The sequence below is a fragment of the Clinocottus analis genome, unplaced genomic scaffold, assembly GCF_023055335.1.
Source record: "Clinocottus analis isolate CAN_PGR_092001 unplaced genomic scaffold, fCliAna1.0.p SCAF_3, whole genome shotgun sequence".
NCBI classification, from domain to species: domain Eukaryota; kingdom Metazoa; phylum Chordata; class Actinopteri; order Perciformes; family Cottidae; genus Clinocottus; species Clinocottus analis.
The window spans coordinates 12,746,884-12,772,168 of NW_027176042.1; the positions used below are offsets into that span (position 1 = coordinate 12,746,884).

Consider the following 25,285-nt stretch of genomic DNA (forward strand, 5'->3'; position numbering starts at 1 on the left):
ATGGCAATATGCTGCATTTGTTCATATTAATATAAAAATATGAGCTGGATGCAGTTGAGTAGTTACTCACCCTTTTTTTAAATCGTACCTTAAATTACACACTATGGTAGTGTACTGGTGGCATTACACACTAGATAAAAGTCTATAAGATATACGCAAATAAGAAAAAACACATGAAGTAATACAACACGTGAGACTCTTGTTACAATAAAAAAAGAAAATCCATCAAACATTGGCCGTGGAAACTGATAACTCACATCTTCTCCGGGCTCTCCTGGTTCACCATCCACTCCCTAGTATGAAAACAGATAATATGATGAGAAAATATTATGTTAACTTTAGGAATATGTGTTTTCCTGCAGCATGATTGCACTCACTCTCTCTCCTTTGCTGGCAGCAGCTCCTTTGTCTCCCCTGTTACCCTGAAAGACAGCAGACATTAGGGTTTGGCGTTAATTAAAAAGCGCTTGACATTTCCACACTGTTTTGGCGCCGACTGAGTGAGCCTTCAGTGCTAATGCTTCAGGCAGACTCACCTTTTCTCCAGGCAGACCTCTCTCTCCAGCTATGCCTGGGAGTGTTTGACCACTAAGACCCTGTATCAAGCATAATCAGGGAAGTGATGTCAGGGAAATTCAGTTGCTCTTTTCTGTTTCTTCATTTACAAACTTTCAGTATTTCAGTAAAGTAAAGTTCAAGCAGCTACTTCCTCATTATTGCCATTAACAGTGACTCACCCTTTCTCCTTTGACTCCAGGGGGCCCAGCAGTAGCCTGTAAGAAAATTGAGAAAATAATAGTAATTACCTGCACAGGATTGTATGGCTTCTTGTTCTTGTATGAAAAAACACATGTGTACCTAAACACCTTGGAATTTAAGTATTATCCATTAGCTTTTCCAGCTCTCAAAGAATAAGTGCCTTAATATCTTTGGTAAAGACGGATAATAAATGCAAAGTCCTACGGCTTAAACATTGCACTACGCCACAGTGAGAGTGGTTGACAACCACTTTTCTTTCCTGTCGGAGGCAATAACTTGCTTAAGATTTGCACGTATTGTGCGAATAATATACATTTTCAATTGTCATTTATAATTCATGAACCAATTTGCGGAGAGTTACTTTGTGCTCAAATACTGTGTCTTTTTGTTTGGCTCCGCCTTGACAGAATGACAACTTCTAGTTAAGTTGTTTGGATCAAGAATAAATAAAAGAAGCAAAAAGGAAGCTTTAGTTCTTGCACACATAAGGGCTGAAACCAATTTAGAGAGTTTCACATGTTATTGTTTTTAAAGTCCATTGCAACTGTGGCGCCGAAAAATGAAATGTTACTTGTCACGTGTGTGTGTGTGTGTGTGTGTGTGTGTGTGTGTGTGTGTGTGTGTGTGTGTGTGTGTGAACAAATGGTGGAGCTGCTGAGCAGATGGGCAAGCGTTGCCTCGTTATTCATCAAACTAGTGAACTCAGTGACAGTGTCACCGTGGCTCTGTCCAGGGTGCTGAACCCGAGGCAGTCGGCAGTGAGGAAGCTGCTCGAGACACTCATCACGATTCATGTCAACATTACAAACAGCAGGCATGGCTGTGACTACACAGTGCGTGACAATCAAGCTCCATTTTTGGGTCTTTTTCTCCTGACATATTTGTTTGTGTGAGCTACCGGCTACCATACATTTGATAAACACCCCACAGAGGGATCATGCAAAGGATTTCACAAGCAAACATTGTCAGGAAGAAAAGGAGTTGGAGCAAACACGCTCGTGGAAACAATACAGGAGTTTGAGAATAACTAATTCCAGACAACAAATTTAAGTTAAAAAAAAATAGGTGCACGTTGTTTTTGTTGTTTTCCGAGGTTGAATAAACATGGTCTTCTGGATGCTTAACTGATGCTAAAGCCTCTCTAAATACTGCCAAACGGACATTACATCTCTAACACAACTGCTCCACATCTGTACATGCAAGTCACTGTAATTGTGTGTGCTAATAAATTCCATTATGAGATCTGGCAGCACTCCTGGAAAATTGCATCAATAAGCTGCGCTTGAGGTTAAAACGCTTGATTGCTCGGTACTCAGACCAGGCGAATCTGCACCACAGCGTGAGCAAATTACCTGCATACAGTGCAATATATTCTACAACATAAAGTGCACTCAAAGATTACTAATAGTTTAGTAGCAGTTTATCTCATTAAAATAATCAAATCAGTGCTGCCAAAGTATCTGCAGTGTATTAATATTGATATTGTAAGCAAACGAGCTGTATTGTGCCATGTTGGATAAAAAGTGAACTCAGATGATTTTGACTCCATGTGAAGATGTGATGAGCCCTGTAGAGAGAAAGTCATGAATGCATGTGACCTTCTCTGTCATTTTCAGTCTTACTGAGCTGAACTTTGGCATAATTGAGATCCTCATCATCAGAATTGGCCCAGACTTTATAATGCTGCGCCAATCCCGATTAACAGATGTCTGCACTCATTCAAATACAGAGAACTGGCACGCAATTATATTTCAGAGTCAGTGGTAAGGTAGTTTCCATATATAGGCCAAGTGGTGCTGACAAATCACGGTTGAGCAGAAGCAGAACTTACTGTAATGTAGGAGTTCAATTCAATCATCCACCAAATTATCTTTTGCACCTAGAATATTGACGCTTTTACATTTTAAAAGATAAATAAGTTCACTCTGATTTGCCAATTCCTATCAGAGGTATATGGTGCACGATAGTGAAGAAACTCTTAGAACTCACACGCATTATATCTGTCAAAACTGTTCACAGGCTCCTATTCTTGTTATATCTAAAGATATATTCTAATCCAGACCACATTTTGCCACATTCAGACTGGCTGATAAAAGAACACTCAAGCCAATTATCCAAAAATCTATGGAAGGATTTAGCTGAAATTCACATTCATGGTTGATTCCTCTGTTATTTTTAGAGTGAGAGGCCCTTCAGGCCTCCACAGGGGTTTCCCCTATTTAGCTACATTTCTGCAAAAATTTCAGAGCTGTATTGCTGCAGATAATATAGACATGAGGACAGTGTGAACATCACAAAGAGTGACTAAATATGTTCTGATATGTGAAAACTCATTATACAGGATGAGCAAGTGCCAAAGAATTTGCTCTTGAATGTCAATCAATAAAAGTTGTATAACAGAAAGAGAGAGAGAGAGAGAGAGAGAGAGAGAGAGAGAGAGAGAGAGAGAGAGAGAGAGAGAGAGAGAGAGAGAGAGAGAGAGAGACAGAGAGAGAGAACTTGCAAGGGAAGATGGAGCTCCTCTTTTCCTGCCTTACCCAAGCTCAAAATAGCCGCCAAGTGGGAAGGAATTTTTATGCTGGCTATTTAATATTACAGAAGGTAATCTCCCAAAATAAAAATATATAACTATAATAGTTGTGTGGGTTTCCTGATTCTGGGTAGCATGTATTTTAGGATAAATTAATGAAAACCAATTACATTTTCACCAGGACACATACAATTCCTAACCCACAACTAATCGTCTCCTAAGTTAGTCGTATGTAGCTGACCCCCTGTTAGCATATGTAGACGCAAAACAAAAAAACCATGAGAGCAGGTTATTTTCATCAAAGCACGATGTTCCTCTGCTTCATGTTGCTAAGTAGAGCGCAATTTCTGAATCCAATGACAATTAAACACGCTCAATTCCTGCCTTGCCCATCGTATTGATTTATATGACGATAGAGATTGCATATTCTAATGTTTTCTTGTAGAGAGCTGTTAGAGAGCTGTTTGAAGCACTCATCTTGTTCCTCTCACTACAGCCTCATAGCTCACACTGCTGCAGCCGACTCCGAGATATCAGAGTTACAGCCAGCAGCAGCATATAACAAGCTAACAGTGCTACAGCTGGACAACATTAAGTTGTGTACAAAGTGCAGGGGAATATGTCTCTGGAGCACTATTTGGGTTACAGTCAGCCCCAGGTGGACAAACAACAGCAGCCCAACCACAGCCCCTGAAGGACGACTCAGAATACGCATGAGATGAAAACTCACATAGTTGGAAGTTAATAATAGCACTACATAAATGTTTTTTTTTTCATCACTTCTGGCAGCAAATAATTCTGTAGCGGGGATCACATCCAATAAAAATTGCCACAAAACCAATTTCATTGACTGTCCTTTTAGCCAGAGGCTGCTCGGTGGACACATCATGTTCTCACCTTCCCTGGAGGACCGCTGTCTCCCTGCTCCCCCCTTAAGCCAGCCTGGCCTGGAGGTCCAGCAATGCCCTGAGGAACAAATCACACAAAGATGATGCAAAGGAAGACCTGATAAACACACACAACCACGAAGACACACACACACACACACTGAGACACACACTCACGTGCACACACACATGCACACACACACAAACACACACACATGTACACTGAGACACACACACACCTGCTTTCCTGGTAGTCCAGGTATTCCATCTTTGCCAGGCACCCCATCTCTTCCAGGGACTCCTGGTTTACCTGCTTCACCCTGAGGAGCAGGACATACTTCAGTAGTTTCGATGTATGTGTAATCACAAGCATGTGTAGTCACATTTGCTAGACAAAAAGTACCAAATCATCATAGTAAGATATTATAACGACAAAAAGGAAACCAAGAAATCGATTGTAGAAGAGTTATAGAAAAGTCCAGACGGCGTACACGACGTGCTGAACAGATTGCTTGTTTTTCAGCTGACGGTACAACAAATTACGAGTTATGCAACCTCCTTTTTTCAAATTGTGAACACACAAAAAAAGCAGCTGAAGCCGCCATTTGTCAGCAAAAGCTTGGTACACATGTTTTGGCATTTTCATTTAATTACGTTCCCATTTTCAGTTATAATTGAAATGCTCCAGGCTAAAAACATTCCCTCAATGTTACACCTCCTCACTGTGCTCACATCACATACTGATCACATACTCACCACCTGCCCTGACAGTCCCGGAGGGCCCTGTGGACCCTGCAGAGGAAAACACATGCAGTAGTAAGAACGCACACAATCTGATGCAAACCGTGAGATTTTCATGAGAAAACACTAAAGCAGTTTCCCCCTGAGGAAATGAGTGGGGACACTTACCACAGCTCCGGGGGGACCTTGTGGTCCTGGCAGACCTGTGCTACCCTGGGCACCGGGAGGACCCTGCAGATAACAGAACGACTCACTTCCTGCTCTAAACCCTCATTGTCGGGATTGTAATGTGATTTGGTACTAGGTCAATTCAACCTTGGGACTAAAATATGTAAAATACCACAGAAATGGTTTTACCTTGACGCCAACACCTGGCTCTCCTTGATTACCCTGAGAGAGACACAAGCGTTTTATGACTTTGACCGGTAAGGAACAAACAAAAGAATCTCAGTACAGGTGTTGTGACACGTAGCGCACTGTGATGTCGATCACTCACCTTCACGCCTAGAGGACCTGGAAGCCCGTTGGGACCCAAGGGGCCCTAATTGAAACACATACCGCCAACATGTAAACAGCTGCTGTTGAGGGTCTGTGGATGTGTATGCAGGCTTCATGTGTGTCATACTTACAGTTGGGCCCCTAACTCCAGGCTCTCCTGGGTTTCCCTAGTAGCAGAACACAAGTCATGTACGGTAGACTTACATCATAGAATACTCACTTACAGCACAGAGGCAACATTTTAAAAATGGAGATTTTGACATCTTGGAAAAGCTTATTCGCTTAAAATACACAAGAAGACTGATACTGCTCTTGTGTTTGTGATTAAAATAAATTCCTCGAGTCTTCTTTAATAATTGCTTGGCAACTTTAGTTGATGACACAACTCCAGGAAGTGTCTGTGCCAAGTTAACGTAGAAGGACTATTTGTTGCCTTTTATACAAACAAAAAATAAAATGTTGATTAGTGGTAAGCACATTTTGTACCTTTGACATTGCCAGGCTAGCAGCCTCCAGGATTTATGCTAAGCTAACTGCCTTCAGCTTCAGATTAAACAAACAGATATGACATTGGTCTTCTCATCCAACTCATGGCAAGAAAGAGAATAACTATTTCCCAAAATATCAAACTATTCCTTTAGGCAACACATCTACACATATTTATCTTGAGTAATTAAAACTGTCAATACATTTTTATATACTCAAAATTGATAAAATATGGAGTTCCCATAAATAATACATAGGTGTGTCACTGATTGACATGAAAGTCTCTGTAGGAGACACGAATAAACAAACACATAAAAGATTTGACTGACTCGTGACGACAGGTATGACAAAACAAACACAGAGGATCAACAATGTCAACAAAGACACACTCGCATGGTAAGCTCTGAACACCAGTGCTGTGAGAGGGATAAGCACACAACAGACCGCATCAGGAGCAGCTGCATGCACGATAAGCAGACTCAAGCGAATTGACAACACGAGACTTTTTGGAGTATTCCCCTCTACTATTGTGCACCACATCCTGGCAAGAGCTTTAGCTTAGGATGTCAGGCGACTTCCTCTTATCTCCCCAAACAAATCTTTGGTGTCTTACATGTTTAAAATTCAACTTCTGAGTTTGACAGGGATGCTTTGAGGACAGTCAGTGTTGATTAATATTTTATGAGCAACCGATCAGCGCCTGACTCTTATCCCAGCTCCCAGAAGGATGTTTCCAATACAAATGCATGGAGATTAAAGGGGTGAAATTTGCCTGCGAGGTACATGACGATGTGTGCATCCTGATGATAGGTTGTTCTAGTCTCCTGTTGTGAAACGCGGATACATCTTTCAAGCTATTTCCTGTCTGAGCTTAATCCCACTGGCATCTCTGAAGCTTTGGTGCTTCCCCCATCAGATACCACAGGGGCAGGTTCCCCCAGCCCTCCCTCCTCCACAGCTCAAGCATGCCAGCCAGCAGCAGAGAACCTACCGGTCTGCCTAGAACTCCTGGGAACCCAGGCAGGCCCTGGAGAGGACGAAAGACAGGAGGAGGGCGGATGACAGGACGGTGGAAGGGGGAAGACAGGTGAGTGGAGGGGGGAAGACAGGTAGGTGGAGAACAGTGTTGGAAAAGGGGGAAACAAACAACACAGAGAAGGAAATGGGCAGAGATAAGACACATATACACAAATGAGCGTAAGAGTAAGTTGTTAGCCGCACAGCTACAAAAGGACACGGTCTACGATCTACGAAGCCTCGGCCCAAGAGGGGGAAAGAGATCAGCCAAACCAGCGCTTTGCTCTGAGGATTAAGGCAAAGAGAGAGAGCCCCTTTGCTCGGTTACTGATTACTCACTGGTTGGCCAAGAAGACCAGCGGGCCCTGTTGGGCCCTGCTCCGACACGGAGGGGAAGAAACACAGAGAGTGAGGAAGTGCTTAATACTAATCCTCTACTGACATTTATTCCTGCACGCGACCACGCAACCCTGACACACAGCACATGATGTGTGTTTGGGCTTTAAGAGTTCACCGCTAATACTATGGTACGGATAGAGATCAAACCTTAATGTGACCTCTGTTAACTGGAATTATGCATGGTTTTAATATTTTCATAAAAAACTGAGGGAGTGCATTATGTCTTTTAAATGAATTAATACTCATATATTTACGTATCAGAATACTGTAAGTATTATTAACAATATATTGTAATTCTTAAAAGAAAAAAGAACTCACTTACCAAGTCTGTTGAAAGAAACATTTACTAAATAGTTACACACGTGTGTGTAAACCAAGAAAGTCATTACTATAACACTCAATTTTATTTAGAGAATAATTTTATGTAAAGAAACTTGAGGCGTATAGTTTTACGTCCAGTTCTTTACACTTACCGGTTTCCCATCCTGACCTGGCTTTCCTGGTTCTCCTGATGATCCCTAAAAGGACAAAAATAAAAACAGCTTCTTGCATTGTTTTTCATCATGTCTTGGCTGTAGAAACAATAAGATCCATAATCAGATTATTGTATTATCACAATACTCAGCTCACCTGCGTGCCATCACGTCCTGGTTCTCCAGACAGTCCTCGGTCTCCCTTGTCCCCACGAGAGCCGGCAAAACCCTGCAAGACACATTAAATGTAGCTCATTTGCATATCGGAACATGTGACACATGTTCTTGTATTATGTGGCCATCTTACTCGTTCTCCTTGAGGTCCTGGTGATCCTGCAGCACCAGGTTCTCCCTTCTGTCCTAGTACTCCTGGAGGCCCTCTTGCTCCAGGCGCACCAGTAAGTACCGAGTCAGCAGACGCTCCCTACAGCGCGCACACGCACACAATGTATTCATGAACTCCATTCTATGTAGTGTGTATCTAATATTTATATGATTTAAATGATACATGTCCTTTGTTTCACTACATTAATAACACACGCTGAGAAGGAGTTTACCTTTTGTCCTGGTGGGCCCGCTACTCCCACCAGCCCGACCTTACCCTGAAAAACAGAATCAATCCTCAGCTCAATGTGGAAGTTATTCTATAAAACATGGATTTCTTCTCACGAGCTCAGTGGTTCTCAACCTGTGGGGCGCGACCCACGAGTGGGGTGTGGAGGTATTACAGGTGGGGCGCAAGGGGGGAGATGCAGATTCTTCTTCTTCAAAAAAAATGTAATTTAAGAATCCTTTATTAATCCCACAATTAATCTCTTCTATTATTCTCTGCATTTTACACATCCTTAGTAATTAAGGAGCTTTGTGCTGCTGTGAAGCACTGGGGCTTCAGTGTCTTGCTCCAGGACACATGAAACTAAGGGGAGAAAACAGGGACCCAACCGGCTTCCTTGGTAATCTTTTTCCAAATATGAGTTTTTTGCACATCTAACACTTTATTTGCATTGTTTTAACAAATGTGATTGCGCATGTTATTATGTTTGGTCAGATGGAGCAATCTGGTTTACTTGAAAGGGATTTCAATTTTCTTGAATCTATTAATTAAAATAACACGGATGGAGGGGTCTCAAAAAGTTGGACCATTTTGTTCCACTGTTGTTGGGGCGGTGGGGCCCGAACATTTTTCTTCCTCCAAAGTGCGGCGTGACAGAAAAAGTTTAAGAACCACAGGCTGAATGTGACAGGCCGAAATAAAACTTGTTAATGTAACATAAACACTTACAGCTTCTCCTCTGTCTCCTTTCTCTCCTCGCTCCCCCTGAAATGCAGATATACAGGATATTAGCGGAGTCCTGTTCTATGAAAAGTCTTCATTTGTTTACCGAGCTCTCCTCCTCTCACCTTGTCTCCCGGTCTCCCAGCTTCCCCAAGTTCACCAGCTCGCCCAGGAACTCCCGGTATTGCTGGTTTGCCTGATACTCCGGGGGGCCCTGGGGGTCCCTCTGGCCCTCGCTCTCCAATGGCTCTACCTGGAGGCCCAGTTGCTCCCAAGGGTCCTCGCTCCCCTTGATCTCCTTTAGCTCCTCTCTCTCCTTGAAACCCACGGGAACCCTGGTGCACAAGAAAAACAACTCGAAATATGAAACTGACTAATGTTGTTCAGGCATCAACATGGAGTACAACATCTGGACCGTGGTCTCACTGAGGATCGTCATCAAGCTCTTTTTTGTCTTCACTACAAGTCTCAATAATGCCCTCCATCATACTCACGTCTGCACCAGACAATCCTCTCAGTCCAGGTTCACCAGCAACTCCCTTTTCACCTTTTACTGCCTTCTGCACTAGAGGAGGTTGTAATAGATCCTTCTTGTCCACAACCGCCTTCAGATCTGATATCTTTGTGGAAGAAAAGGGAAATGCTTGGCAAGAGCTACATAACTTTCAGCCACAGGCAGAATGGTCATTTTAAAATATATTCACACAACATTTTTGTAATATATGGTTATTTATGGAATAAGAAATGCCAATTTAGTTATAAATCAATGTCTGTCAGTGGTCTACGTGTATGACATGAAGCCTTACATGCTGCTGTGGGTTTTAACTACTTGCAGTCTTATTTTTATAATGCCCATAAACCAACAGCCAATCCCATATTGGACCATGGTAACTCTGTTAATCCTCTTTTACTGGATTGAAGACATTGTATTTTCAGAACAATTAACAAGTTATATAGACATGAAGCTGTAAATGACATGATGAAACTTGCAAGAACAAATAAAAACACTTTGCACAAGTCCCAGGTCATTTTCTATGAGCATAACCATTATGGTAAATTCTTCATCTATATATAAACAATAATTATTATTATTTAGATTAAGGCTGCAAGGAATTAATACCACTTTAAAATTATCTTACTATTTTTTACATCTCCCCAAATTTATTTTCAAATGACAGCACAAATTATTATTATTTTTTTCTACTAACCAGGAATGTTTAGCGCTAAATTGACAAACATCAGTGGGAAAGTTAGACCCACATTACATGCAGATGCAAGGCTTTGGGAAATAGCATTCATTGATTCATTGAGCAAGGATAAATATCTCCATCACATACAAATGAATATCTCCATTACATACAAATAAATATATCCATTACATTCTGCACCTTTAAAGCACCTCAACAATACCACATACCTGAATGCCCTGGATGGCCAGAGCCTTTTGTACATCCTGGTCAGAGAAACACACAAACACTAGTCAACAGAGATGAACAATATTGACAATAAAGGATTCTACAAGTCAAGGCAATGTGCTGACATCTTACCACTGCTGTCCCAGGTTTGCCCGGCGCCCCGTCCTCTCCTGGGTCTCCCTGACGAGAAAAAGATATCAAAGTGTTAACGCAAAACACATAAAAACTCACTCGCGACCCTTTTCCAATACAATAGGGATGGATTTTTTACTTACAGCGTCACCTTTCTGGCCAGATGGGCCTCTATCCCCCTGGAAAAAAATAAGAAAGTTAGAAGGTCAAGAGAAGAACTAAGTGTTTGTGAATTGAAAGCAAACTGGGATCAACACGAACAACCACGACTTACTCGGGCTCCCACAGCTCCGGGGATCCCAGGCACGCCCTGAAGGACAGAGCAAGGACAATGATGAACACATCAACAGATAAGACGGTGGGAGGGCTGCGGTAACACACGGGGACAGATGGAGATAAGAACACACATTGTTGCTGCTACATGTGGGGGAGCCATGCTGCTGGGGACAGCATGACCGCACTAGATATCGGCTGGAGATTTCTAATGGGACGTTTCTGTAAAATAAACTCTTCTATGATAGTGTGCAAAAAGAAGCACTGAATGAAAACACAATTACATACAGATGAATTGTCCTGTACATATAATGATGTTATCCTCCATTAGTACACATTAGCCCCAAGGTCTTCATAATTTCTAGCAGACAACACTTCACTAAAAGCTGTGACCGTAATGTGCATATAATATTACCATTGCAGGGAGACTTCACCGGACAAGGCTCACATGTCCCAGGAACAGGTGGACCAAAAAAAAAGTTCCTCGTTTCATTATTTTTCCATACTCTTTTATAAAACAAAAAACATACACTTTTATTAATCCCCTTGGGGAAATTCTTCCCTGCATTTGACCCATCCTTGTTTAGGGAGCAGTGGGCTGCCCTGTGAGGCACCCGGAGAGCAACGAGGGGTTAAGTGTCGTGCTCAGAGACACTTTGACGTGTGAACTGTGGGGGTACTGGGGATCGAACCGGCTACCTTTTGGTAACGGGGCGACCACCCCCTGAGCTACAGCTGCCCCTTTTATTGACGATTCCATAATTTTTCACCTGATTTTGAGCCTTTTTTTAGGCCCCCTTTTCCCCCTCCAATGATACCTGTTTTTCATTTTATGAGAAGTTCTATAGGGTAAAATAAAAGACGAGTATTTCACTTTGCCTCGTATTGTTCCATTATATTTTGATGAGAAGTCATATATTTTTTATCAGGTACATTATGTCGGGTAAAATATACTCAACAATAGTGATGTTGTTACTATTTGTAACGTTAGTGTTCTAAGGAACTGTAATTAACAACAAAGTCAGAATGCTGCAGTCATGCAAACTCACAGGGGTTCCTGGAGGCCCCTGTGGGCCGGGGATTGGTGCCGCTTCAACTCCTTTAACGTACACCACCTGATACAAGAACAATGCATATGTTAGTAAAGATGACAAACTATAATTCCCATTAATTATATATATAAAATGTGTCTACAACAGTCGCACCTGTCCAGGAGGACCAATGCTGCCCGGTACTCCAGCAGGCCCGGAAGGGCCAGAGGGTCCGACAGGCCCAGCAAGACCCCGGTCTCCTTTCTGTCCGTCTCGGCCCTAGAAAAAATGTGCAATTACACAACTGAAACTCTCTCTACACGGGGTTACTTCCTCCTGCGATACAGTAGAGGCTGAACTATAAAATCAAAGCAGGTGGCCGCTGCCACCCCTCCACTGATGTTCTAGAGATAATTAATGTGAATTTGCACATGAAAACAGCACAGCACTGACATTTGGTGCCTCTCTGGATTCCTCTCAGAAGTGGTTCCTCCATAAAGGCGAGGCTTGATCATTAGAGGCTAGTGAATTTATATAGCTGCTTCTGAGAAGCCTATTGATTAAGCAGTAAGTGAGGGTGTGATGGTAATGTCAATGTCAGAGCCTTCTACAGTTGATAAAAAGTGGGAAAGTGATGAGGAGAAAAGAAAGGAGGAAAGCTTATTTGTAAAACAATAAAGTCAAGGATCAATACAGGAAGCGGGGGCGAGAAGGGGCAGGTTCATGGGACAGGATACAGCAAAGAAACAAACCAAACACAAAAGAGATGAAAGGTATGAAAGAGATTTGGAAAAACTGACATCTCTTCCAGCTGCTCCCGATTCTCCTCTGTCACCCTGCACATTAAAGACAGCAGTCAGATCCACAACAAAATACAGACAAGTAAAACAATTTAGAAAACAAATTCAGAAAAACACAATAGTCCTATCTATTTAAAGTATTGTTTGATACTATTTAAAATCATTTGTATTTGCTATTTTTACACGGATGTGTGTCCTGTATTATTAAAAGCACTGCAAAGATAATATTCACAAATAGTGCTTTATCAATATGCTACATTTTAACAGACCATTTTACATGATAACATCCATGAGAGGATATCTTTGGGAACATGTTTTAAGATTTGTCACACACATTTGTAAAACAGACAAATGCTTGTTGGGCATCGGCTTTGCCTGAACCGCATTCTGTCTGATTGTATAAACTGATAACAGCCACAAACCTTTCTCCCATCTTCACCTGGCACACCATCCTCTCCCTGTAAGTCCACATAAAATGCATTACAGACTTGAACAAACAAACTGAATCATGGCCGGTCTGCTGCAGGAGCACTCAGACAATTCAATGCCGCTGCTTTAGAGACTCACTTATGGCCCCCATTATGCAGAAGGGCCTGAAATAAATGTCCTCACTGCTTTATTGTCAAGGCCATTACCAAATTAGAGAATGATAGAAAGGCATACTTAAGGAAAAACAAGATTCATATTCGGACTGTGGAATAAATATCTAAGATGCTGATGTTTTTCATCTGAGAAACGTCTTGGAGCAAGGAGTTACCATTTTGCCAGGAGAACCAGGTTTGCCATTTTCACCTGCTTTGCCCTGAAACATAACAAGGACGACGATTCCAAGTAAATGTGGTAGAGATGTGAAGAAACAAAAAGAATGTAGCCCGATAGAGTGAGACGTTAATATGAAAATACAAGTCTGTGTCTACTCACAGGTGTCCCTGCAGTGCCCGGAGGCCCAACAGGCCCCGGGAGGGCCTGCTCCCCTCTTGGTCCTTGTAAACCCTGTTAATCAAACAAACACACATTAAAATGAATATTTCATCTCACTTCTATTTTGACTTAACACCTGCCAAGCTAAGAGCTAAGGTGATTTAGATGTGCTCACATGCAGCACCGTATTGTAGGGAAGCAAGGGCAGAAGAGAATTTAAAATGTTTAATTTAGTAGTTTCAAAGTGTAGAAACACTTAGCAGATATGACAGAAATAGCCACTGCAATGTTTTTGTTTTGGATGTACAACAGCAGTTACAGAGCTATCATGTGTCTGACGATTAAAATAGGATTTAGACTCTTTAACTAAACTGTGCATTTAGCTATTTCAGAATCCTTATTATGTTCAATATTACATAACAGTCTCCTGTGAAAGTGGACTAGCCGAGTTCCCTACGGTTGGCTTATGCAACGAGCCACAGTAGTGACGACTGATCTTTACCACCTCCACAGCGCCCTCTGCAGCACACACACGTGCAGTGCACATCTGATTTGAATTCAGGGGCAGCTGTGTGTTTACTGAAAATGTGTTTCATGCAGTATTTCTAGAATTTTATTGAAATCGGAAGAACTCTTTAAACAACTCACAAAATAAACACAAATCTCACAAATAAAAGTGAGCATAACAAAAACTTATCAGCATCTATCTTCATATAATTACAGATAACTAATAGAAAATCAAGGCCAATTGTATATTTCAAACAATCAAAGAGGAAAAATGAAACGCACGTCTCTTCCAGGGTCCCCCTGCTTCCCAGAATCCCCCTGCAACACAAAGAAAAACACATCAGCGACACACATTCGTAACCCAGAGAGGCTCCACATACAGTGCGTTTATTTTTTTAAGTTGAAAAAAAGATGAAGGGAAAAAGATGACATGAAGTACCCTCTGACCCGGCGGTCCAGCAGCACCAGGTTTACCATCCAGACCAGGACGTCCATCTAACCCAGATGTTCCCCTTTCTCCCTGATCACACAGATGTTTTGTATCAGAAAACCACATTTAATTTAGAGCCTACAGTTAGAAAACAGTGCAAGCCCCTCTGCATCCAACTGAGGAATACTGCTCGGTAAACAGAAGGACAGCGAGAACTGCCAGTTTATAGATATATTTTAATTATTGATGAAATGACTTATGTTAGTTCAGGAGGTGATCTTGTGAGGACCAGCTCTGATTGATTTCAAACCTTCTCTCCAGTCAATCCTCTTTCTCCTGCATCGCCCTGCAAACAGGAGAGAAAATGATGTGTGACTGAAAGGTATTAACAGATATCTAGTCATGAAAAATTTGAAGCAGTGACAGAAAGCAAACTCACTCTTGTGCCTGCAAGTCCCCGTTGTCCCTCTGGACCCTGTATAAGTAGCGGAGAAAGAACAAGAAGTCACAAATGATCACCAGTCATGCATAGCAAACCAACAGGGAAAGGGCTCAGTGTGCACACAGATGCGTACACTGTACGGTGGCGTATCAGATGCTCACAGAAGCATTTACAGACTGCAAGAATGAGGCAAACTCACGCGTAGGCCTGGGGCTCCGGGGGCCGCGGCTTCACCTTTCTGACCTTTGCTGCCGTGCTCTCCTGGGTCGCCATCGTCACCCTGCAAGTAACAACAACATGAGGTGAAAGCTTCGGCTTTAATGACATTTTTAAATAGTTTTTTTCACAATGTGTCTGCAATAACACTGGATTTGGTTGGATACTTCTTGCAAGAGGTACAATACATACCTTTTCTCCTCTCTCTCCTTTCAACTGGCCTTGGATGTCGGCCTTTTGAAGAACACAAGTATGTCGTGTCAGGGTTGAATTGAGTTATAGGAAGTTCTCTCAGTGGTAAAAAGAAATGCTGCAAAATGTAGTTTACTTTGATCAAAATGACACACTCACCACTTTTCCTGGTGCTCCTGGAGGCCCTTGAGCTCCCTTTAATAATAGAGTGAAATATTTGAACCAACTGACAGTAAATATAAAACTTATTAAGCACTTTTTGAAAAATAAAACAGACAACAAACCAGTTCTCCTTTCTCTCCTCTCGTTCCTGCGGGTCCAGGGCTGCCCTATGATCGAACACAGATCAATAAATATACGGAGCAGCTGACCTTCCTCACTGTTTCTGCGCTCAACGCTTCAGTGGAAAAGCACAAGCGCATATTGAAAAGCTGTCGGTATGATGATACATAAACGTGTGCCTCACATTTCGTCCGTGCTCTCCCGGGTCTCCCACATCTCCTTTCTCCCCTGGTCGACCCGGCTGACCAGCCAGTCCCTGAAGGCGGTCAATTCAAACATACTGTTCACTGAGCTGTACATCGATGGTAGTTTTTAAATTTGAGAAAACTTTAGAAAATCTGTCAAAGACACTTGTACTATACCCTCAGTCCTCTTTCTCCCGTCTTCCCAGGAAGTCCAGACTCGCCCTGATGACAAGCAAGTTGAAGTAGACATTTGTAGTGATGTATAGACATTGATATTAATAAATAAACACACACTTTTATAAAGAGGCCGATGAGTTCTATTATACTTACAGGTGTGCCTTCATCACCCTTCTCTCCTCTCTCTCCCTGTAGGGCATCAGTATTCATAATCATGAATTATTTTACTCAAGATCATTTTAACCAGAAGGACAACAACATCAACTGAGTAGAGGGTCAGAGAACAGATACAAAATGAATTGTTAGAAAAGGTAACGTCATGCATACAAAGTGTAACCTTTCTCTCTGCATGTTGGAAGGATCAGAGGAAAGCTCAACAGGAAGTCTGATGTTTGATTACAGTACTGAGACCAATATGCAAGAATAACAATAACTGTTTGTCTATGATATGAACAGTACGTCACTGTGTCAGGACATCCACTCACAGAAAGACATAACATGAGGAGATCCCTTGAGCTGCATCTAACAATAACTTTATCTATTCATTTATATGTATATTTTCTTCACTATCGGTTCTGTCTACTAAACGTAATGAATGTGTAATTTTTCTTTTATATTATACAATTTCTCAGAGATATTTAGTTTACAATGATATCGCCCAGTTCCAACTCTGTGTGGAGAATGAATCATGTTACTTTCCAAAGTGTGAATGGAGCCAAATCCCATCCACCAATCTCACCTCTTTCCCAGGGAGACCGGGCTTTCCTGGGATTCCTGGCCGCCCATTCTCCGCCCTCTCTCCTGGTTCACCTGCGTCTCCCTGAAGAACAGTTCAAAGACCAGTTTGGCAATGGAATAAACACAAAACTAAACTAAAAATGCCCACACAGAAAGCACAGCAGGCCTCTCACCTTGGCACCTGGCCTTCCATTGATTCCAGCAAATCCCTGAGGGAAGAGCACATGTTTTATGTATTTGGGGACAGAGTGGTTTTGGGGCATGACTTACACTGACAGCTCGCACGAGGGAGTGTTTCATGAATAAGGGATGCAATTGTCAGGAATATATCATAGCAGCTGTAAACAATATGATTGTGACATTAGTTAAAGATACCGTGTAGATATCGACTTAGAAAAAGAGGCACGACTATGAGTCCAATGTAAACTCACTCTGTCTCCCGGCTCTCCTTTGGGTCCAACGGCTGACGCTCCTGACCCTGAAGACCCCTTGCATAATGACAGAGAGCGCAATGTCATTGAGACGGATGTCAACTGTATGCGACACATATTTCCATAAACATCATCATCCCGTGGTTTCTCACTTTCTCTCCTCTCTGTCCAGCATCTCCCTTTTCTCCCCTCGCCCCCTCGGTACCAGGCAGGCCTCGGTCCCCCTTTAACAGAACGGAAACACGTCAGAGTGAAGGAACAGTGAGCTCTGTCACGATAAAAAGTCTTAGGAGAACTGAATAGTATAGCTTACATGTTCTCCTTTCTTCCCAGAAATACCTGGAATCTGCATGATTTGAATAACACAGTCAGAACTCATCGTCACAGACAAAGACATTCACGGACATTAACTGCAGATACAAAACGAAAGGACAGATCAATTATTGTAGGTCAGGATTGTTTTCCTCATGTGATAACTCACACTTCTGCCGGGCTCCCCGCGTGCGCCTTCATTTCCCTGGAGACAGAGCGGTGGAAAAAGGACTTGCATCTTTGCTAATAAAATTCATTACTGAGTATGAAATGTTCTGTGACAAAGTCACGTTCCTGTTGACCTGCTGCCTCTCGTATGATTACACTGAATTTAAATCAGCCTCACCTTTTCTCCTGCTGCTCCACTGGGCCCGGGTAAGCCCTGGTGGCAAGAGGGAAAGACTTAATTCATGAGACTCTGTGCATTTTCTAGTCAGACCATGCAGCAAGTATGGAACTGACGCTAATGTTATTAGCAACATGGCCGTCTGTCACTCACTCTCGGTCCTGGTGCTCCTGCGAGGCCCGGCTTCCCCGGGTCCCCCTGCACGTGACAAAACAGTATTTAGATAACAGCACAACGATTCCACTAAAAGGAAAGGATGTCAACAGGTAAACTAATCTAAATAAAAAAACAACTCTGCTCTACTCACTCTCTCCCCAGTTTCACCAGCAGGTCCTCTCTCCCCCTGCAAAGAAACACAACTACAGGTTCACATGTTCTGTGACTCTTCTTTGATTACCTGACTCCCTGACAACATATCCTGCATCTGGCAAAAAAGGGTAAATTATGTAACTTGGTGATGGTTTGTTGCTACGTAGCAATTAATAGAGCTTCTTCACTTGCATTGGCTCATCTACAAATAAGGATCCTTTGAGGAAAAATTAAGGATTTATTTTATTTACCAGCCTATACCACATTTCTACACATTGTGTACAAGTATAAACATAATCTTGCACAGGCAACTTTCCATCCCAGCCAATGAAGTAAATGCGTAAAAGAAGACATTGAATCAACATTCAAGACATCTCTCAGTTCAGGTACTAACACGTTCTTTGCAGCATATTATTTATTGGACCGGAGAAAAAAAGGCGCCTGCTGTGTCTCCACCTTTATCTCACCAACATTTTTTAACTTGAACTTTTCAGACCTACGAGCGCTTGATGAGACGCACATCTGGCTCAGAGAGATTGTAAATGTCCCATTTTGACCTTTTCATTTAGTTGAAATTGCCTGTGCTCTTCCCTGTAGTTAAATGTGCTACTACACCTGGTGTGAATATGGACCATAATCATTAAGTCTAATAAATCCCCCACACACCGATATCCGTTAGACTATAAAACCCCACACACATTGATGCTCATATACACACAGACATGCACATACTTGACTGAGTCATAACTGTACTCACCCTGTCTCCCTGTGTTCCAGCCTCACCTGGCTGTCCTCTGTCCCCCTGTCGGAACAGAGCGAGTGACAAAGGTCATTCCTCTATCAGCAGCTTACAAACAAAGTCATCTGTCTTAAATGTATCTTACCTTGCTACTAATTTCCCCTGGAGGCCCACGAGGACCCTGAAATATATGAGCAAAAGTGCATGAATTCAAATTCACTCAAGAATTCAAGTTTTAGTCCTGTTTATTTTTGTATTAGTTCGCAGGGTATCTCAGAAATGACACAGTGAAAATGGGGTCATGGTACACAAACGAATGGAATAGTCTTAACTGGGACAGCGCTACCAAGTGGACATTTTTAAAGCACCTTATATATCACAGCTCTTAATTTGTTGGAATCAGAAGCATCTTAAACAAACACACATCAAAAGGGTTGGAACCTGTGATGGTATGGTGCAGGCGGAGCAGAGGTATGTGCTGTCTGTGCTTTCTACTGTATTTATATTGTTCAACTAAATCAGCCATCTAAAATTGCTTTGTGCTCAACCTACCCTGTCCCCAGGGTCTCCTTGCCTTCCCGGAGGTCCAGGCTCCCCATCTGCACTATCGCCCTGAAAAAACACCACAAGCCATCACTCTGGGATAAACACCTCCCATGCTCAAACATTACACTGAATCAATCTGAAGCTACCTTGTCTCCTTTGCTGCCTTGAGGTCCTGCTGGCCCTCTAGGACTCTGAGCTCCTGGAAGTCCTGGACTACCCTGATAATAAAAATGCAATTAGTAAATGCAAAATACACCCCCACATGCACGCCGAGTTCATCTGCAAATTAAACATGTAGGCACATTGGCTGTGATTGACAGCGCTTACTGAGGAGCCTTTCTCGCCCTTCACGGTCACCCCGCTGCCGACTCCTGGAGGCCCCTGTCAGCAAAGAGAGATAAGAGCTGAGGATCATTATGCTTATGTGTTCCTCAGGAAATTTCTGCCATAAGAGGACAAGCTGGTGTGACTCACCCTGTCTCCTGGGTTGCCCTTGTCTCCCTGCAGAACACAAGAGAGAGAGAGCGAGAGAGAGAGAAAGAGAGAGAGAGAGAGAGAGAGAGAGAGAGAGAGAGAGAGAGAGAGAGAGAGAGAGAGAGAATGCTGAATGTTGTTATAAACGTTTCTCTATTATAACCACAGACATTTCTGTGCTTCCTGTGTACACACTCTTACTCACAGGTTGATATACAACCCACTCTCCTCTACACCACATCAAAAGCTTGAAAGAAAAAAAAACAATGACGACACGGGACCAGGACATAAACTGCATTTTCTTACATGACAGAAATAACTTATGGGTCATTATTTTTAATCTACAGAAAACTTGAGGAATTTAAAAACAATTGTAATGGTAGTTTGCCGTTAATCAGAATAATTTTAATTCATTACAATGTGATTCATATAGGTTTTCAGAGAATCTGTCTTCACAGACGTGTTCCAGGAATAATGTGTAAACTACCAAATATAGAAAAAAAATGGTGGAAACGAAAGAAAGAGTCCAGTATGATTGTAGTGGCCGATCTACGTGTCTGCCACTCTGGTGGGTGCAGGATAAGATCCTGTTTTTCACACACACTGATTCAGTAAAAGAGTCCAGCCGTTGGTATATGTTTGGGTGTTATTTCCCGTTTAATTGTAAACGGACGGCAGTTACATGTTGTTATTTTGTCTTCTTGATCTGTTTACGAAGCACTTTAGTTTAGCGGTAAAAACCGTCTGAGCTGCCCGTCACCCATGCATCGTCAATCCCCTTTGCTCGTACCGGTGCCCCGTATTTAAACTATCACAATAAAACACACATTACCACAATAAAATACACACCCGTGACTAATGGCTCCTACAATGATACAAACCTGTTTCTAACATTTGCGAGAAAGAAAAAAATCATTAAGACCACCCTGACTTGAAATTTAAATTATTCACTAAAAATGATATTGTGTAACAAAAACTACACGCACAATCTCAGCTTTCCTGGCACATACAGTAAATGCTTACGCCATCACTGCAGAAGTATGTAAGTGGCTCAATGCTACCACCATGTGCACAAGTCTGACAACAACAGTTTGATCCTGCAGCAGCGGTTAGCAAACAAATGTATTATAGTCTCTAAAATGTCTCGAGATTTGTCTTTTACACAGTGGAAATCTAAATGAGAGCATGCATGCACTTTCATCAAATCTTTTATAATGTAATTAACATACTAAAGTTGAAATATTAAAAATAAAATTAGAATTTTGAAATTTTAGGTTCAAAACAAAATATGAGACTGTAAAATGCGTTCTTGAAAATCTAATGTCTGTAAAAACAATTTCAGCAACTCCAGAATAGCTCATAAAAAAGTATTTAAATATTGTTTTAATGTGAATAATTAAAATTTTTCCATTTAAATCATTGCATTGCTAAACTGAATACAGCTCCTTCGTGTTTACCACCACAGTGACATGTCACTCCAAAATGCCAAAGGGATGACAGAAGCTGAAGTAAGTTCAGCTTCATCAGGACAGCGAGGTGCTCAAAGCAGTTTCAAAGACAACTGTATCTCCGTTAGGACTGATGGAATCCTCTCTATTAGAGACAACTTCTGTGATATTATTTCAGACAGGATTATTTTCGGAAGAAACACTTCAATAAGAGCTGACAAAAGTTACTTTCTAAATTGAAGGCACTGGAGAGAAGCAGAGGAGGACGCTCACCTTGATAGAGAGTCCTGGCGTTCCAGGTAAACCTGGGCGACCATCCTGACCAGGTGTCCCCAAAGCGCCGAGGGATCCTTTGGTCCCATCGCTGCCTGGCCGACCCGGAGTACCCTGAGTACACAACGCAAACACTCGCCAGTGTGCACACACGACCGAGTACATCCAAAACATGAAGCCAGCTACACCCTAAACTTTTACTTCAGCCGGACATCACTTTACTCAGATTAGAGTGTAGAGGCTTTATGTGAGTGTAGCGCGCTGCGCAAAGCTAATTTAGGATTGTCGTCACTTTGGTTTGTTTCTTACCGGTATACCTGGGATGCCCGGCTCTCCTTTCCTCCCAGGAAGACCACCTCCTGATGTACCCAAGCCTGGTTCCCCCTGAAGCATCAGCACAGCACCGTAAACACACACCGTTGCCGTCTCTTTCAAACTGCCACAAAGGAACTACAAACACTCATGAGGTGGTTTTGGAAAAATGAATGGTTGCTCTGCTCACCCGTTCACCTTTACTCCCCATCGGCCCCGGTGGCCCTGTCCCACCTGGTTGACCCTAAAACAACAGAAAACACGTTAGACGCTTCATACTTTATATTTAAATGTCCACCGAACAATTCTGCAGATTAATAATTACTCACTACGTCTCCTCTGATACCAGGTAGTCCCTGTGAGCCCTGATACAAGAACAACAATGTTGTGTTACTTCTGTGCTCGGACGACAACATGAACACATCCAATGGGTCTGCGGGTTTTGCTCCTTCAAACTCACCGGGACCCCTGCATTTCCAGAAGAACCCGGTCGTCCAGGCAAACCTGAACTTCCATCAATGCCAGGAAATCCCTAAAATGAAAACAAGCAGCATGTTGCTTGTGTCCTGTGAAGTGTGGATGGTTTTGGTATGGCCTTAGCTGTACTCACTCTCTCCCCCTTTTCTCCTTTCACTCCCCCTGAGGGGTCAATCGTGACAGTTTGGCCAGGTGTACCCGGCCGTCCTTCAGCACCTCTGGGGCCTTCCCTCCCAGGCTGACCATCACGACCCTACACCACACAAGCGGACACCACATTAGTCCAATAAAATAATATTTTAAAAGCAGTATATTGCTGTTAATAGGTCAGTGTTAATGAATGACTCACCGAATCGCCCTTGCGCCCATCTGTACCGTCTCTGCCTCTCTCACCCTGTGGAGTAAAACCAAACAAAATGGCAACTCAAAAGCTGAAAATTCAAATTACAAGGAGCAGTAAGACATTCATCAACTTTCTGCAATGTACCTTTTCTCCACGATATCCTCTCTCTCCCTAAAATGAATAGGAAAGATTATATTTAGATATTATTCAGTAGAGAGATGGAGGCAAGAGAACGTGAAGAGTGTTTCTGGCAGTATAGAAATCTATGGTACATTATCACAGGTTCAACGGTTTGATACTGGATGAAAGTACAGCTGGAGAACTCACCTGAGGGCACTGAACGTTACACTGCTCAGGACCTGGACCTACCTAAACAAGGACAGAAACATGAGGCTGAGATTAAAGGAGGCTTTATAAATACTATATCCTTCTTTATTACAGCTAATATTACATTACACATTATTTCCATTAAAAAACTACAACGTACCATGAACAATATTTGTCTACAGATCACACAAACCTTTAAAAACATGACTAAACAAAAAGCAGGCTACTTACGTCTGGTATTCTGGCAATGCCACAGAGCAAGTCTGCCAGATCAGTGTGCACGGTGTCCAATTGTGCTCCATCGCGCGCGTACAGGATGTTCTGGGGGCTGCCGTCCGTCACTGCCCGCCGCAGCTCCTCGGTATTCGCCTGTTCTATACCAACTGCTAACACCGTCACACCTAGCAGACACACACACACACACACGCACGCACACACACACACACACACACACACACACACACACACACACACACACACACACACACACACACACACACACACACACCAGACATTATTCTCACAGAACAGAGGTGGATTTTGGATTTGTATGAGTGAAAAGTGTGTCTACATATAGTTTAAGTTCAGAAGAAAACTAAAAGTACAAAAAAAAAATTCAACTTGTGCAAGTTACAGATGGCGGCATCTGTAACTTAAAGGAATACAAACTGATACTTTGCATATCAACTACTCACCCAGTGTTACTTTGAAGAAAATGTGTTTTTATCACATGTGTCCACAGTGAAAAGAATCAACAAACTGAGAAAGGTTTTGGTGAATGGAAATGAATGGAGATCACGTTTAACAGCAAAACTATATAAAACATTCTTCTTTAATCTCTTGTTTAGACTCACACAGACAAGTGAATGCCGAGGGGTTTGAAAAAGTAAGGTTTAACGAAGATGCATGTGTAGTGTGCATACGACTTGATAAATAAGACTTGGGTTATACTGCACAGCTTGTGTGAGAGTTTGTAGTTGTTTTGATAAAGTTCTGCTGTTGTTAAACCAGGCTTCCATTTACTTAAATTGAGAAGATTGTTTTCACTTTTTTGATTCTTCGTTCACCGCAGAGGCATGTGACAAAAACAAAGTTGTCTTCAAGAATTCAAGCTAGCACAGGTTGACTTTTCATTCATATACTGTGGCTGAAATCTTGAAACAAAATGGTTTCATTCACAGATGAGTGCAGTGTAACTGCTTGTAGGTCTGCAGCCCACCTGTAGCCCTGAGGCTGTTGGCTGCAAGAGTCAGGTTGTCAGCTGATTTTTTGTCAGCAATAATGACGACAGCACCAGGGACCCTCGGCCTCCGTCCAGCTGAGGGCGTTAGAAGGTACTGCCTGGTGTATGTCACCGCCTCACCTGCAGAGGGAGACAGACGATATTACAACTCATAACACATACATATACACACACATCAAGCAGTAAGTACAGAAAAGGTGAGAAAGAAACTGACCAATGTTGTTCCCTGGACTTTCATCGAATGGTGTGGACTGGATCTCTTGAAAAAGTGTGTCAGACCTGCCATGGCGATTAAGCAGGAACCATAATTTGGGTCTGTAACCGTAGACTACAACTCCAACCTGAAACAGGCAGAAAATAATACAATTGTTAAAGTGACAATGCATCGGATTCTGGGAGCACACAGCCTCCCCACGCTCTGTCGAGAGACTATACGCGAAGAGCAGTACCTGAGAGTCGCTGGCTCCGATAGTTTCGAGCGACCCAGCTGCACTTGTTAGCAGTTCACGCAGAGGTCTTGCAAGGCTAATCCGATCAGTGGATGCTGGGACCAGAAACACCACATCCAGACGCCCACCAACACAAACTGGTGACAGCAAAGTTTGTAGGGTTAAGTGCTGGATCAAAAGGTGATTATTGGTTAAGTAAGTATATGAACGAGGGTGTGTGGTTGGTGCATTACCAGTGCGTTCAACAAGAGAGCTCTCAGTTCCCAATGTATTTCCAAAGGTGGGCTGCACTGTAATGCGATAACGACGGCCCAGACGCAGCCCAGTCACCTGGTAGGAGCTGGACGCAGCAGGCAGCGTAACGGACAAGTCTCGACCAACCTCTGAGAGATGTGAACCGTTAAAATGATGCACACAGAGGCTTCAAAAAATAGATTATAACACGTATA

At 42.5% G+C, this 25,285-nt stretch overlaps 1 protein-coding gene across 1 annotated transcript in view; it reads right to left on the reverse strand.

The window, feature by feature from the left end:
- Nucleotides 1-25,285, reverse strand: part of col7a1 (collagen, type VII, alpha 1) — a 56,153-nt gene that overhangs the window by 13,112 nt on the left and 17,756 nt on the right. The window contains exons 23-91 of the mRNA XM_068594009.1: nt 25,070-25,219; nt 24,837-24,973; nt 24,602-24,728; nt 24,364-24,507; nt 23,376-23,545; nt 23,145-23,186; nt 22,962-22,988; nt 22,824-22,868; nt 22,608-22,727; nt 22,458-22,529; nt 22,327-22,362; nt 22,188-22,241; nt 21,995-22,069; nt 21,686-21,799; nt 19,965-19,991; nt 19,818-19,871; nt 19,637-19,708; nt 19,497-19,556; nt 19,090-19,125; nt 18,963-19,007; nt 18,204-18,239; nt 18,050-18,094; nt 17,897-17,932; nt 17,720-17,755; nt 17,552-17,584; nt 17,391-17,462; nt 17,239-17,295; nt 16,981-17,016; nt 16,809-16,889; nt 16,223-16,258; nt 16,070-16,114; nt 15,892-15,963; nt 15,710-15,754; nt 15,585-15,620; nt 15,426-15,467; nt 15,217-15,297; nt 15,015-15,050; nt 14,886-14,921; nt 14,585-14,665; nt 14,428-14,463; nt 13,639-13,710; nt 13,475-13,519; nt 13,140-13,175; nt 12,718-12,753; nt 12,092-12,196; nt 11,936-12,001; nt 10,888-10,923; nt 10,757-10,792; nt 10,614-10,661; nt 10,484-10,519; nt 9,561-9,686; nt 9,192-9,401; nt 9,073-9,108; nt 8,348-8,392; nt 8,098-8,214; nt 7,948-8,019; nt 7,791-7,835; nt 6,893-6,928; nt 5,547-5,582; nt 5,414-5,458; nt 5,275-5,307; nt 5,086-5,148; nt 4,933-4,968; nt 4,416-4,496; nt 4,187-4,255; nt 738-773; nt 537-596; nt 378-422; nt 258-293 (exon numbers count right to left, since the gene is read on the reverse strand). Of these exons, the coding sequence (XP_068450110.1) occupies nt 258-293; nt 378-422; nt 537-596; nt 738-773; nt 4,187-4,255; nt 4,416-4,496; nt 4,933-4,968; nt 5,086-5,148; nt 5,275-5,307; nt 5,414-5,458; nt 5,547-5,582; nt 6,893-6,928; nt 7,791-7,835; nt 7,948-8,019; nt 8,098-8,214; nt 8,348-8,392; nt 9,073-9,108; nt 9,192-9,401; nt 9,561-9,686; nt 10,484-10,519; nt 10,614-10,661; nt 10,757-10,792; nt 10,888-10,923; nt 11,936-12,001; nt 12,092-12,196; nt 12,718-12,753; nt 13,140-13,175; nt 13,475-13,519; nt 13,639-13,710; nt 14,428-14,463; nt 14,585-14,665; nt 14,886-14,921; nt 15,015-15,050; nt 15,217-15,297; nt 15,426-15,467; nt 15,585-15,620; nt 15,710-15,754; nt 15,892-15,963; nt 16,070-16,114; nt 16,223-16,258; nt 16,809-16,889; nt 16,981-17,016; nt 17,239-17,295; nt 17,391-17,462; nt 17,552-17,584; nt 17,720-17,755; nt 17,897-17,932; nt 18,050-18,094; nt 18,204-18,239; nt 18,963-19,007; nt 19,090-19,125; nt 19,497-19,556; nt 19,637-19,708; nt 19,818-19,871; nt 19,965-19,991; nt 21,686-21,799; nt 21,995-22,069; nt 22,188-22,241; nt 22,327-22,362; nt 22,458-22,529; nt 22,608-22,727; nt 22,824-22,868; nt 22,962-22,988; nt 23,145-23,186; nt 23,376-23,545; nt 24,364-24,507; nt 24,602-24,728; nt 24,837-24,973; nt 25,070-25,219 (4,328 nt within the window). The remainder of the gene's footprint in view (nt 1-257; nt 294-377; nt 423-536; nt 597-737; nt 774-4,186; nt 4,256-4,415; nt 4,497-4,932; nt 4,969-5,085; nt 5,149-5,274; nt 5,308-5,413; nt 5,459-5,546; nt 5,583-6,892; nt 6,929-7,790; nt 7,836-7,947; nt 8,020-8,097; nt 8,215-8,347; nt 8,393-9,072; nt 9,109-9,191; nt 9,402-9,560; nt 9,687-10,483; nt 10,520-10,613; nt 10,662-10,756; nt 10,793-10,887; nt 10,924-11,935; nt 12,002-12,091; nt 12,197-12,717; nt 12,754-13,139; nt 13,176-13,474; nt 13,520-13,638; nt 13,711-14,427; nt 14,464-14,584; nt 14,666-14,885; nt 14,922-15,014; nt 15,051-15,216; nt 15,298-15,425; nt 15,468-15,584; nt 15,621-15,709; nt 15,755-15,891; nt 15,964-16,069; nt 16,115-16,222; nt 16,259-16,808; nt 16,890-16,980; nt 17,017-17,238; nt 17,296-17,390; nt 17,463-17,551; nt 17,585-17,719; nt 17,756-17,896; nt 17,933-18,049; nt 18,095-18,203; nt 18,240-18,962; nt 19,008-19,089; nt 19,126-19,496; nt 19,557-19,636; nt 19,709-19,817; nt 19,872-19,964; nt 19,992-21,685; nt 21,800-21,994; nt 22,070-22,187; nt 22,242-22,326; nt 22,363-22,457; nt 22,530-22,607; nt 22,728-22,823; nt 22,869-22,961; nt 22,989-23,144; nt 23,187-23,375; nt 23,546-24,363; nt 24,508-24,601; nt 24,729-24,836; nt 24,974-25,069; nt 25,220-25,285) is intronic.